This window comes from Balearica regulorum, chromosome 2 (assembly GCF_011004875.1).
Source record: "Balearica regulorum gibbericeps isolate bBalReg1 chromosome 2, bBalReg1.pri, whole genome shotgun sequence".
NCBI classification, from domain to species: Eukaryota; Metazoa; Chordata; class Aves; order Gruiformes; family Gruidae; genus Balearica; species Balearica regulorum.
In genome coordinates, this window is record NC_046185.1 from 109017528 (window position 1) to 109031210 (window position 13683).

The 13683-nt window shown below is 37.7% G+C and overlaps 1 protein-coding gene across 2 annotated transcripts in view; it reads left to right on the forward strand.

The window, feature by feature from the left end:
* The window catches only part of CNTNAP2 (contactin associated protein 2), a 1224243-nt gene that overhangs the window by 864258 nt on the left and 346302 nt on the right, over positions 1–13683 (forward strand). For both annotated transcript variants that reach the window (XM_075745282.1, XM_075745283.1), the window contains exon 13: positions 5075–5275. In XM_075745282.1, the coding sequence (XP_075601397.1) occupies positions 5075–5275 (201 nt within the window). The remainder of the gene's footprint in view (positions 1–5074; positions 5276–13683) is intronic.

Sequence of the window (13683 nt, forward strand, 5' to 3'; positions counted from 1 at the left end):
CAGCCGATGAGGTAGTTCTGGTCTTCTCAATGTTACTGTGATATCTAGAGAAACTCTGTCATTATCCAGCCTAGCTCCTTAAACTACATGACAACTGAGAAGTCTCTTGGGTTTTCTGAGCTAAGAATGTGAGATTGACCATAAGCACGAATTTTACATAAATATGAAGATTTCTACTATGCACTTTTTTGCTCAACTCCCATGTCTTTTCCCAAAGTTCTGTGGCTCTATATGAGTTTCAAATCCAAGGCCAAGCCCAGCACTTGCATTGGCTGACTGGACTACTCATTGGACTAGGGTACTTTGACCAGCCTCAAAGAGAACACTACACAGTGGGCTAAGGTGCAAAAGCAGAAATACATTATCAGAGGCCCCAGGAAATGGCAGCTGTGCCATGCAATACCGCAGAAAAAGCCCCCTTTTTTACTCTCCTTTACATTAAATTTCTCTTACACCCTTTTCTGCAATACTATTGCATTTTTGTAATTTGAAACATACTTAGATTTCCTTTAAACATTAGCTTATAACTTCCTGTTAATATGTCTGTGATGATAAATAAATATTATGAGAATACTGTAATTATCCTTAAATTATTAATAACTACACTCAGCATGAATTAATTTTAATACGGTTTTAATTTGAATAACAAAGGTCATAAACACACAGGATATTTTATAGATGATGTTAATTAACAGCATTGTCATTGTTAAGTCATGTCTGTTCTTTATAGGTGTGTTTGGCCGTACAGAAGTCATATACACAGCTCTGACCAACAGCTTGTCTCTAAACACTTTTGGTTAGAACTAGCCATATGTTATGCTTTCTTAAAATAATTGCCAGTGTATTAGGGGAACACTTATACCAGTATTGGTAACTGTAATTGCAAGGAATATATTTCAACTTCCAGTTAACTAGGACAAATTTTTCACTTCCGTGTACCTTAAATGAGATTTCTGTGTACTATTGCAGAAAATGAGGGGTTGCTTTTCTTGCAGATTTTGATATATTAACTGTGACTACTGCATTCTGTTCTCAGCTACATGGGAATAATTCCATAAATGGTGATGATACAGGTATCTGAGATGATAGTATGAATTAGCTGCATTACCTTCTCTGTAAGGGAAGTTGCCTGCAAGCAGGTCACTGATTCAATCATTCTGAAGAATGGCCTCAACTAACAAGCAGTTTCTGAGAAACTGGAACCATAAATGGAAACCAAAATGGCATTATTTTCAAGCTATAAATGTCTAGTTGATTTCCATGGGAAGTATTATCGCATTAACAAATAGTTAAGACTAAAAGGGAAAAAGCAGTTTGTAATCGGCACACAGGTTGAGATTCCTGCCTGGCCTTTAAGCCTTTCCAGACTTCTTAAGGCCAGTCCCACTAGTGTAACTGTGTGAGATGCAGGAGTCTGCTCTTGGTGGGGAGGGGAGACGGATTTTTGATTGTGTCCCTGTTAGATCATCAGTGTGTTTTTCCAGCTGAGGAAAGACCCTGTCATTCCAAACTGTCTCAGTCCATGCCTCGTGGCAGGGCTTTTTAGCTAAATCAGAAAAATGTGGGAAGAGTGTACCCCTACCCAGAGAAGGAGCTTCCTTCCTGTATGCCAGCCACAACTTTTCCTCCACACACTCTCTGTGCCTGACCTGCGGGCACAGATCTTTCAGCTTCCAGATTTTGGACAAGCCAGCTTGCTGAATGTCAATGAATGTTCAGCCTCTATGTATCCCTTGCTTCTGTCCTGTGTTCATTGTGAGTCTAACATAACTGATTTCGTGCTTGCCAGTGGGAGTGCCCTGTGCATCTGTAAGCCAGTAATTTTTCCCTTGCTTATGATCAAGTGCTCTTCAATAATTTGAGCCACTCTGTCAACAAGTTAGTGCAGGTGAAATGGGAGCTAGATTTCCTTCCAGTAATTGGTCAGGTATCTCTCATCATCTTCTAAGCACCAGGAAGAAATTGAGATGCTTTTCTAGAAATGGCTATTGACTTTATGCACATATATGTATATTTATAAATAGATACATTACAAGGTCAACAAACTTTTATCTGTTAGTAGTACTTCAACAGAAAGATTCCGAAGTGGTTCAGAGGATATGTTTGACTGACATAAAGGCAACCTAGATCCATCCATGAGTACGTTTCTATCTTCTTTCATACAGTGTGCCACAGTAAAGCCTGAAACTCACTCATCGGGAGGAGAAATGTCAGGGCTGTATTAGCTAGAATCCAGTATCCAAAAGGAATGCCCTTCACAGACACAATGCCTATCACAGCTGCTATTGCTAATGGCATTCCTATGGCTTCCTAATGGCTAGTTTAGGAGTCTTTGCTGGCTCAGAAATCCAAGATGAGGCTCTAACTGGCCTAGTACATGCCTTACTAACACGTTAGAGCTCTTACTTGTACAGTGTTTTCTGCCAAAAATGAGACATTGCTGTCAGTGAATGTATAAACGATCTCAGTCCTTTCTTGAAAATGGATCTGCAGTAAGCTGCCATCCCAGGCTCCCAACAAAACTGTGTTGTGTTCTCTATATAACTTGACAGGTGACAATTACAAATTTTGCCTTGGTACTTGGGAGTGGTATTAAAGCAATACGGAAATAAGAATTCCTCTTCCTTTCTCCTGCCTTTTTTTTTTTAATTATTTTTTTTCTTGGTGCAAGAATAGTATTGTATTTGATATAAAGCTTTGGACTAAAGATACGAATATTAAAATAATAACCATCTTGCATCATCTGCTGAATTTCATCTCATTTGGCTAGTGATGCTTACTCCCTGTGGAGGATCCGTCTGCTTTGCTTACCTTATCTCCGAACATTTGATTAGAAAGACTTGTACCATATCAGTTACAAACACATGGGTCCACATGACTCCATGTAATCCAAAGTAGCCTGTCACTATGCTGTGAAAATTAAGACTGGAAAATAAGGCAGACTACAGAGTCCTGGAGATAAGAATAATCATAACATGGCAAGATAACTTTACTCTGGATCACACCCAAAACTCGTCAGTGTATGTAAGCACGTTTCTGTGAACTTGGTGAAGAAGTACTGAAGCACTTTTGAGTGCCTCAGTTTATCAAAGTATTTTCATGTAGTTAAAAATATTGAAGCACAGTATCAGGCCACGATTTTTGGAATGACTCAGAGATTTGCATTAACAGGTATGAGATTAACATAGATGAACTGAAAACATATTGCTATGTACTACATTTTATGGGTTTTATTGCTGTAAGGCACATCTGTCAGGTGAATTAGTATTCTCTGAAACTGCCAGATGATGTCCCTGGAGAATCTGTTTTTGTGATAAATACAGCAAAGTTAGCAACATGGCCTGTTTTCCTCCCTGCATCTCTGGAAGAATGACTGTGGTCAGTGGTGTTGTGCTACAGGAACAGCTGAACTGTCTGGTGCAAAGGCCTGGCTGGCTCATCTGGGAAACAGTGCTTTTGTGCAAGCCAGTTCAAGGCACCAGAATGTATTCTTACACATTTTTTTAAAGTTCTGCATTTGCTACTCCAAGTCCAAGACACATTTCTTTGGGTTGGCCCTCAGTAGTAGAAGTATATAAAACAGCAGAAAGAAAATTTAAAAGAAAAACAACTTAAAATATGAAAGAACTAGACATGATAAATATTGTGACAAAACTTGATGCACTTCTAGGAAGCTTTGTGGTAATATGCTAAAGGATAATCTATAGAAAAAAAGATAATTTTCTGGGGTTTAATACTGTCAGTCTTTTGTAGTAACACAGAGCGAGATTGACCTGTTTCGGTCCTTGGCTATTTAAGATGGACACTATGAGTAGTAAGTATCAGCTGAGATTTTATTTTTTTTTTTTTACGCTGGTAGCTAGTCAACTTGAATTTATAAGTCCTTCACTCCTAAGTGATAGTATTCTTACAGGAAGACAGTATCACTAATGTTGACTGAATCTTCATTGTCTGAATTCTGAAATCCTGTGTCTTTCTCAAATAATGTATTTTCGTATTGGTTCTATGGAATGTACCTCTAAGAAAAAGTAGTGGTTGTTCTATAACAGGAAAATTTCTGTGCCTTTTCTTTATTTCCTTTCTAAACTACCTTCCGACTTCCACAAATCTTCCAACAAAAGGAGTGTGTAGTGTATTATCTCATTATTATAATATCTCAACCTAAATCTCCTCTGGTAACTACTGACAAATGGCACACACTAACACTTCTAGTTCAGTAGTTTAAAGCAGTATAATGCATACAGAGTCTGTTGTAGGCTGGATATTACACACTTTTTGCATCTGCACTAGGCTATGGGAAGTGTTGAGATTCAGCCAATGCTGCTATATTTCTATCACCAAAATGAGGTTGTCCTTCCCCCTTCCTTTTATCTTTTCGCAGCTAAACAGAAGCTTTTGTATTTCCATTGTATCCTACTTCTATTATTTCTTACGCTGATGTCCGTACCATAACCACAATCAATGAGGTCATATGGTGCTGCTATTGTAAAATATTCAAGTCTCAATAAGCAGTAATTTCGGTTTACCCTAGGGACACAGCTTGGGTAAAAATGTGGAAACCTTGCTAAACTGCAGTGTTTTCAGTATTAATCACTGAATGATGTAGTCATAATAAGAATGTGGTCCATCCCTGTTGTCGCAGTACTGCAAAGCAGTGTCACTCTCTGTCTCACAGCAACTTACCATGCATAGTGAATTCTCCTCCCATAGAAACCTTGAAACTTTAGTGCATCAACCTTGTGTCCTTCTAATCAATTTTATCAACTCATAATCCTTATGAGTTCCATATGTCACTATTAGCATCAGTTGTTCAAGGAAGTCTTCTCACATAGCATACTGGTTATCAAAACTACAAAGGCAATCAGGGTTTCTTCCTTCCATCGGTTCATAGTTGTCAGAACTATGTTCTCACATGATGACTTTTCATGTGCAATGCTCTTCTTCCCCACTACCCCCTCACAAAATATCTTGCTGAACATTATTCCCTTTTGTCAAAGGCCTAGACGTATTTTAATTCAGTTCCCCTGTCTGTCTTTTACCAATTCTTGTCTTGTCTTTCCCCCCTCTCTTTCAGAGGATAAAGTATGGACAACTGTGTACCACGATCTGCAAATGCAGACTTCTGTAGGAGGCAACAGCCCGGAGAAGTTATCTGTATTGCAGCTCAACTACAGTGCAACAATGGACCAGATTTCTGCCATTACCAGTAGTGCTGAATACTGCGAGCAGTTTATCTCCTATTCTTGCAAGATGTCCCGGCTGCTGAATACACCAGGTAGGCTGAGAATGGGATATCAATTAAATACAGTGTTAAAGAACCTTATCTGAACAATTCAACAGATATTGCTGTTAGACACTCCATTCAGTGAACATACTTCTTGGTTCGCCTTCATTAAAGTTCACCAATGGGTAAATAATTAAAAATACAGGATAAATTATTTTCTTAGGAAATTTTGCCTGTTTGCTTACTACTAAAATGAATTTTTTTGCACCACAATCCTGTGTGTTCTTCTCTCAGATCTGTTGCTCCTTAAAGCAGGAGGCTTTAGGTAAACAGGGTAGCTTTGAAAGTTTACTCAATAGAGGCACTGAAAAATTGCTTTGAAGTTTCTCCTGTATTTCTGGTTGTCAGCTTTCATATGCCACAGTCAGAAAGGGCACTGGCTGAATGAGGGTTGGAATTTTCCCGCCAATGTCTCTGAAACAGTTTCTTAAACACAGAGTATCTGTGGGTAATCAGATGCATTACACATTGTAGAGATTGGCATGGTCAGTACTGTTGTTGTGCGAGAAATATGATGTGCTATTACCTACAAGTAGATTCATTTTGCCATGTAGCTTTACTGGAAGAGAACAGTTCTAGTACTGCTTGCTGTATGTGCCTCCTCAACAAGTCTTACCTGTAACTGATAAAGACGAAAGCAATAGTTGCTCCACAATCAGTAAAACAGCACATAAAGAAGGAATTCAGTTTTAGAAATTCTTTTAATATGCACCTAGTACTTTATCTATGCTATAATTGTGTATGACAGCATTGGATGTTAAATAAGTCTTTAATGGTAATTAATGAAGACGGGGTTATAAGTGGAAACATATAACACATTTTCGTGATTGTGAAATGAGTTCATTGTGATAGGACTAATTAAAATGCATTTCAGATTAATGACTGAATGCTTACAATGTTATACTTCAAGCTGCTGCCCCTCATGAATTTATTTTGGTGTATTTTCTTATGGTGCTATAGATAAGGATTCATTTGGCATACATGTGCATCTTATCCCTATTTCCATAAGCATTCCATTAGTTAATAGGTATTGTAATGCTTGTGTCATCATTTAGCCCCAGCTGGCAACTACACACAACAAAGGCACTCACTCACTCCCCTCTGGTGGGATGGGGGAGAGAATCAGATGAGTAAAAGTGAGAAAACTCATGGGTTGAGATAAAGACAGTTTAATAGGTAAAGCAAAAGCTGCTTGCACAAGCAAAGCAAGACAAGGAATTCATTCACCACTTCCCATGGGCAGGCAGGTGTTCAGCCATCTCCAGGAAAGCAGGGCTCCATCATGTGTAGCGGTTACTTGGGAAGACAAATGCCATCACTCTGAACGTTCCCTCCTTCCTTCTTCCCCCAGCCCCTTACATGCTGAGCATGATGTCATATGGTATGGGATATCCCTTTGGTCAGTTGGGGTCAGCTGTCCTGTCTATGTCCCCTCCCAAGTTCTTGCGAACCCCCAGCCATCCCACTGGTTGGGATGGTGTGAGAAGCAGCAAAGGCCTTGGCTCTGTGTAAGCACTGCTCAGCAGTAACGAGAACATCCCTGTGTTATCAACACTTTTTTCAGCACAAATCCAAAATACAGCCCCATCCCAGCTACTGTGAAGAAAATTAACTCTATCCCAGCCAAAACCAGCACAGCTTGTTACTCCTCTGCCCCCTCCCTGCTGTTTTTGAACTATTTCTAATGCATGGTTTGTCTCTGTTGCTATTATTTTGCTTAATTTAGCATAGCACAGAGACTCTGCACAGTGTAAAATGATTTCTTCTTTCTTGGCCTTTAATGTATAGGATCCTGAATCATATTCATAACTAGAAGTATTATGATTAGATTCTGCTGATGGATACAAGCTCCCTGCTTGCAAATGCTTCAGAAAAGTACTATGTGGATGTACCTTTGGGCAGGTATTTAAGAGGCAAATTTACTTAGGGACAGAGCTGGAGACAATGTGCAAAGAAAGCTCACAGAGTACAGTGTTACGTTAGCATTTTTAAGCTTCTGAGAAGTGTTTGGGTGTATTTTGCAGATACCTCTTTCTTCATGTTTTCACCTTTTATATGGAAAGACAAATTCTTTTATAAACTCTTTATAAGCCTGTTTTTTGGTCTGGAAGGTGAGTGTTCAGAGATATTCTATGAGGTGGAGGGGGGGGGGTTTGGTTGGTTGGTTTTTTCCTTTAAGTGAGAGACAGAAACAACAGATGCAGATCATTTTAACCTAGACAGTAACAAAAAATCACACTGCAGTGTTTGCATAACACCTGTAATGGTTTGTACACATAGCACAACAGTGATTAGTGTGTTAGTGGGGAATACATTTTCTTTCTAACCTATGTGTTCTTGGCTTCAGTCTATGGCTTCTAAGCTAAAGAACTAATTTGTCATGCCTTTCTCTGTTTGTTCTCCTTTTTCTTTTTTTTTGGAGGATTGCCTTATTTCCTAACTATATTATGACACCCTATCCATCTCACAGCACAGCTCCAAGTACTCATGTGGCTTCTTCGACCACAGAGCTTTCTATATAAATCATTGCAGTATGATGCTCACAGAAAGAAATGAAAAAAAAAAAAAACACCAAAAAAAAAGACATTTCTGTATTCCTCAGGAAGTGGAATCCTGGTTGTATTGAAGCCAGTAATAAAACCTCTATAGACTTCATGGGATCAGGATAGCATTTGTGGCCTTGACCACAGATAATTTTCTAGGTCAGAACTTTTCCTTTACACCTTTCAGATGTTTAAGTAACCACTCAGATACAGACTAGTCCTTTTGTTTTAAATTGCATCAAAGAGAGTAGAGAAAACAGAGAAGGCAGTGCAGCAACTCAACTTTTTCACCTTTTTGCCTCTTGGAGATTGCATCCCTTTACAAAATGATTCCTTCTCGGGGAGAAATTGCTCAGTTAACATTTAAACAAATCAGGATTGAAGCTGTTTATTGATCTATTAATGGCAAGTAATTAACTAGCCATCAGTAAACTTTTGCTGCTTTTAGTTATGCATTTCCTGACAAGGTAAAGGTATATACAATTGCAGTTATATATGTTCTTCTGCTAATGATAGCTTAAATAGGGTGTTTTATTGTAATGCAGTAGAAAGCCTTCATATTAATAAATCTGTTTTGTTACAGGGTTTTTTTGGCTGCAGACACAGTGGTCAAAGAATTCTCATTGTCATGTGCTCTGAGAGCAACACATGAAAGGCAGTCTGTACAAACTAAGAATTCTCATTCTTCTGTTATGAGTTTTAGACTTTGAGTCTTTATTCTTCCAGGTCCATGTCTTTTTGTTCTTAATCATGGGCTTTCATCCAAACAAAATAACATGTACATCCCAGATAACAGATTAATATCATTGCCAGCAATAGGGATTGGGAGTGATTTTACAGGTCACAATGCCATTGCCTTTGCACTTAGTCTGAGGCAAGCCAGTAATAAGATATTCCATGTAAATTGAATCAAAAGTGACCTCTGAAAACATACCTGAAAACAGGAATCTCATAAGACTATAGGATAATTCAAATTCAAAGGGACTGCAGAAGGTCATCTGGCCCAATTTTCTGCTCAAAGCTGGATGAACAGTCCTTGTCTAGTAGTAAGTAAAGACTATCTGGAAATGCAGTTTTCATTCCTTACTGGTTTGGCTTTGTTTGTTTGTTTGTTTTGAACTTACAGCCCAATATGTTTTAAATTACGTTCAGACCTAAGGGTCTGTTTCAAATTCTTAACAAAAGATCATCAGAAAAACAAAATTAGTCAATATAGCTTGGTGACTTTCTTAAGAAAGCACAGAACCAGACACCTCTGCTGAAAATACACCATGGTATCACAATAAACAATGCAACTATAGGTACACTATAAATTTCTGCGGAAGCCATTTTCAAGCAGGGAGCTTTCAGTGGATGCAGTTCTCTCGCAGTCATCTCACAGTCTTTATGTCAATTAGCTATGTACTGAGGAGGTCTGTGCTCAGTTCTGACTCTGATACAGATTTCCTGTATGACTTTAAGAACTCTTTTTTTTTTTTTTTTTAGTTCAGTCGACATGAGGCTGACACTTCTTAATGTCTATATTGTCTGTTTAAATAATACGTGTTTTAGAACAGGAATTCCTTTGCGAAGATGCAATTAGCATGATAGAGGCTTGGTCTTGACAATCCAAGTAACTATTACTGTTAATAAATGAATGAAATTATAAGCCCATGGATCATAATTGCAACTTAATAACAGGGTACATGTATATGTAAATTTTTTTAAAAAACAAACACCAGACTTTTAGTTTTGTTTTGCTTTTTACATTTACATTTCTCATGTGCTCTTTTCTTCTTGTTTCCTTGGAAACTTCCATTTTGAGAAGATAATGATATGTTTAGTATTGAGGACATGCAGAGAGCTAGCTGTTTTCTGAGTTCTTTATGCCCATACACTTTCCAGTTGATATGGGAGGTGATAGGACATTTCCTTCATTTGCAAAGAGGAACTTGGAGATAGAAGAAAGTTCTTTTGTGCCTGCTGGTTAACAAGAGGGAAGGAGGCAACACAGGATATAGAATCACTTTGCTTTTATAGGAAGAAGCTTCCCTTCTTTGCTGTAAGAAAAAAAGTGATATAGAGGACAAGGATACAATATACTAATAGACTGCAGAATGTTAGTTAATACAATTATATCTTCATCCACTGTTGTCATTAGACTTCCTAATAAGACCTGCTTGTGACTTCCTTGGTATGAAATTCTTCATGGGCCACTGATCTCAGCCTCCAAAATGGGGAGTGAACAGCATGCTGGTTCTGCCATTCTTCCCTTCACCCTGGGAATGAGAGCCTGAAGGGAGGAGGGCTGCTGCGTTCACAGGATCTGTGAGTCTGTCATTTCCCAGAGCTGTAGGAGCTGCAACAAATAATCAGAGTGTGGGAGCTAAAAAGATAGATACAGAGACCAGAACAAGATCTGTTGGTGTTGTGTTCCAATTTTTATTCCTATTCACTGTGCCCGCAGGCAGCATATGAAAAGCATAAAACAGAGTTACTGCAGTACATGAATTGCTGTTTCATGCCTGTTTGTCTTTGAAGGAAATGAGACAGCAGTTCAGGAATTCAGGAGTTTAACAGGTGAAATAATAGAAAACTTAGTTTGCTGTTTGGTTGTTTTAGTTACAGTAAAGTAATTGTAATACCAGTAGTATATATGATTTATGGCTAGACTGAGATAAAAAACAAAGTTAAAAATTGCAATGTAGTATTTTTCCTAAGTGGCCATCCAAATCAGAACTTAATATGTAAACTTTCATATCGCTAGACATTAACTCATCCAGAATGCTAGTTGCAGACATAATTCCTGCTTAACAAGAGTTTTTCGAAAAGAGTCTAGGAGAGGAATGGGATTTCTGCAGTCCTACAGTGATAAATGGAAGCAGCTCCAAAACTTGCTCAGGCTTCAGCATTCAGTTCTCAATGTGTTTTCAGAAAACATGCCCATAAGCTTTCATGTACCTTGTCCAGCCTTGAGAAATTTATTGATTCGTCTCTTCTTTGTCAGTGTTCTAGAAAAGCTGATTTCAACTTCTAGTGATTTTTCAAGCACAAGGGTAGCAGGAACAATGTCCTTTCTCCACTCTGATCTACATGCTTATGTCCTAGAAGTAGAAAACAACAGCTTTTGGAGATTTCTTTTTTCCTTAGTCGTCGTCATGTTGCTGTAGAACTGAAGCAGACAGTAATTAATGTTAATGTTTCTCATGAAATACATGTCAGTCCTCCTAGGTAAATGTTAGGTAGGTAAATGGTTAAGAGGTAATTTTTTCCAGTCCATTATTAATACACCCTTCACTCATGTCTTTGTTTCACTCTGCACCTTTGCTTGTCTCTTAGTAATTCCTTTGAGGTTTTTTGATACTGTGATTGCTGAGTCTCTTAGTTTCACTTTATCTTCATCATACTTTTAGCTAGTGAACTATTTTTGCTATTTTTCCAAGTTATCTTTGCTGTTGTGAAGGAGTTGAACTTTATCTAGTATCACTAAGTGAAAAGGGCTACATGATGCTTTGGTGTTTGTTAGACATAATAGTGCCTGATAAGAGCTTTGTGAGTATTAGAAATCCTCTATGGAAAGTGTAACTGCGGTGCTGTAAGCCCTAGTTTCTTTGCTATGCCTTTTTAAGAAAAAGTAGTGCATTTGAGTTTTAACTTTGCAGTTATAGCGGAATGTTCCAAACTGGTTGTTCCTCATACCCGCTGTCTCTGTAAATGTACTCTGCCTGTTACAGGAAAAGATTTACTATCCTTATTTCTTAAATGAAAGATAGAGGAAGGCAATAATTACTCCAGTGTTTGTATTGAATCTTGTTTTATAAAAACTGTGCAAAACCATTCATGGTTATTGCTTTCACAGAAACAGTCACAGACATTGCTTCTTCATGAACCCAGGTTATTCTGGGGAAAAGTCCTCTTTCTTGATGAATGACAGAAACACATTAGTTTATTAATTTCTCAGACAAACTGGATCTAGATGGTATATCATTGCATGTCTTGACAAGAATTTCTCTTTCACCCATATCTTAAATTCATTCGCATTACTCTGAGTATTTTTTCTTACTCAAATATGCAGTAAAAATATCCAGTGTTTCTTTTTTCATTCCCATTCCTGAGAGGAATGTCTGTCATAAACAACTGTGTGAAGTATCAAGCTCAACGTATGCAATTAAGAGAAGATGATACTTTCCAGTGCATAAAACAAACGAATAAGACAGAGCTCCATTCCCTACTGTGTTATGGACTTCTCTTGGCCTTTTTTTCATTGCCCTGTGTTGCCTTATAAGACAAGTGTTCAACTATTATTGAAACATTGCCTGCCCTGTTTTCATGGATGAGATGATACCATTTCATTTCTGGAGGCTGTGACTTTTACTGATTATCTGAAAGGTAGAGTTAGGCTTTCCTGAATTCTAACCTGAGCTTTCCCAGCTGACAGCCTGGGGCATTGAGTAGTCTCTTCCATATTAGGTTTTACCTTTGGAAAGCCTTTTCTGCTTCTCAGGAGCCTCTTTGAACAGTGGTTAGTTAATGGCTAATGGAGTTTGGAAGTACTTAACTGCTTTGTAAGAACTACTTTTTTTGTTAGTAATGCTATCAGATCCCCCCCCTTATATCATACATGTTTTTCATACTGAGTCCATCAGATAAATGTCTGGAACACAGCAGAATGCATAGGAACTTGAGAATGGATACAGTATGATTACTAACATATGTGTGGCTGTTTGAAGTATGAAGACTGATACGTCTTTCAATATGTCTGTTTCTTTACTGCACTTTTTATGTACATATGCTTGATGTTATTTATCAAATCAGTCTATTGAAGTGTTTTTCTGAATTGTCTCTGAAACTTGTGAATAATTCTGCATTCATTTTCCCTACTTTCCCACATTTTCTTTATAATATAATCCATTCTTTCCAGGAATCCCCTTCAATGATTTCATACTCTGCCTGCATACATTTGCTAATGTTAATACAGTGTCACTTAAACCAGCCAACATTGCCTGTCCTTGTATGAGGACAGAATTTTACTAAAGGTTAAAGGGAGTATGCAAAAAATACAACCTATTTTAAAATCAGGTTCACATAACGTCATTGCTATTATAATCTGTGGGAGGAGAGTACATTGTCCTCTTGAACTTCTGTGCCTTTATATGCTTGTGGCATAAGCCATACATATGGAAATTCATTGTGGAAATACATACAGGAATTTATATAAAAGGAGATGGCCTCCAGATAATGATCACTACTTCTTAGAAGAATTACTGCAACAAGATCATTTTTCAATGTATCTTTTGAAATATTTTGTTATGTGAGATTTGCTCAATGTGAGAGGATGAAAGAACTTAATTAATGTCTGATTTTCTGTAAGGTAGACAAATTTTACTGGCATATGGACAGTAACTTTTATTTTTAAAGAATTTGTGTTGCCAGCAAAAAATGATTCATGATCACTTCCTTAGATTCTTGGAAGAAGGAGTGGAAAAGATATTTCACTTGATTAGTAGGAATAGGAATAAAAAAATCATTAATTGTATTTTCTGGAAAAACGGATCTACAGATTTTTAAAAAAAGAAAAAAAAAAAAGGATGCTTACTATATCTACTAGTGGAAATTAAAGTTTGAATTTGGGCATTTGTTGGCCGGTGCAATGATGAAGATAGAGCTGCTAACACGAAGATTGAAATGCAATCCAGCATTTCAGAAGCAGCAGCTAAGGATTGGGAATCAGTTACAAACTTAGCTGCTAAACTATAATGAGTTTCAGAAGGTGGCAGTTGGTTAGTAGATGCTGTTATCTCAGTTACCCTAGAAAAGACCCATTATCCTAGTTTCTGTTGGAAGCCTACCCCAATACTGCTTTGCAGAAATAGCTGG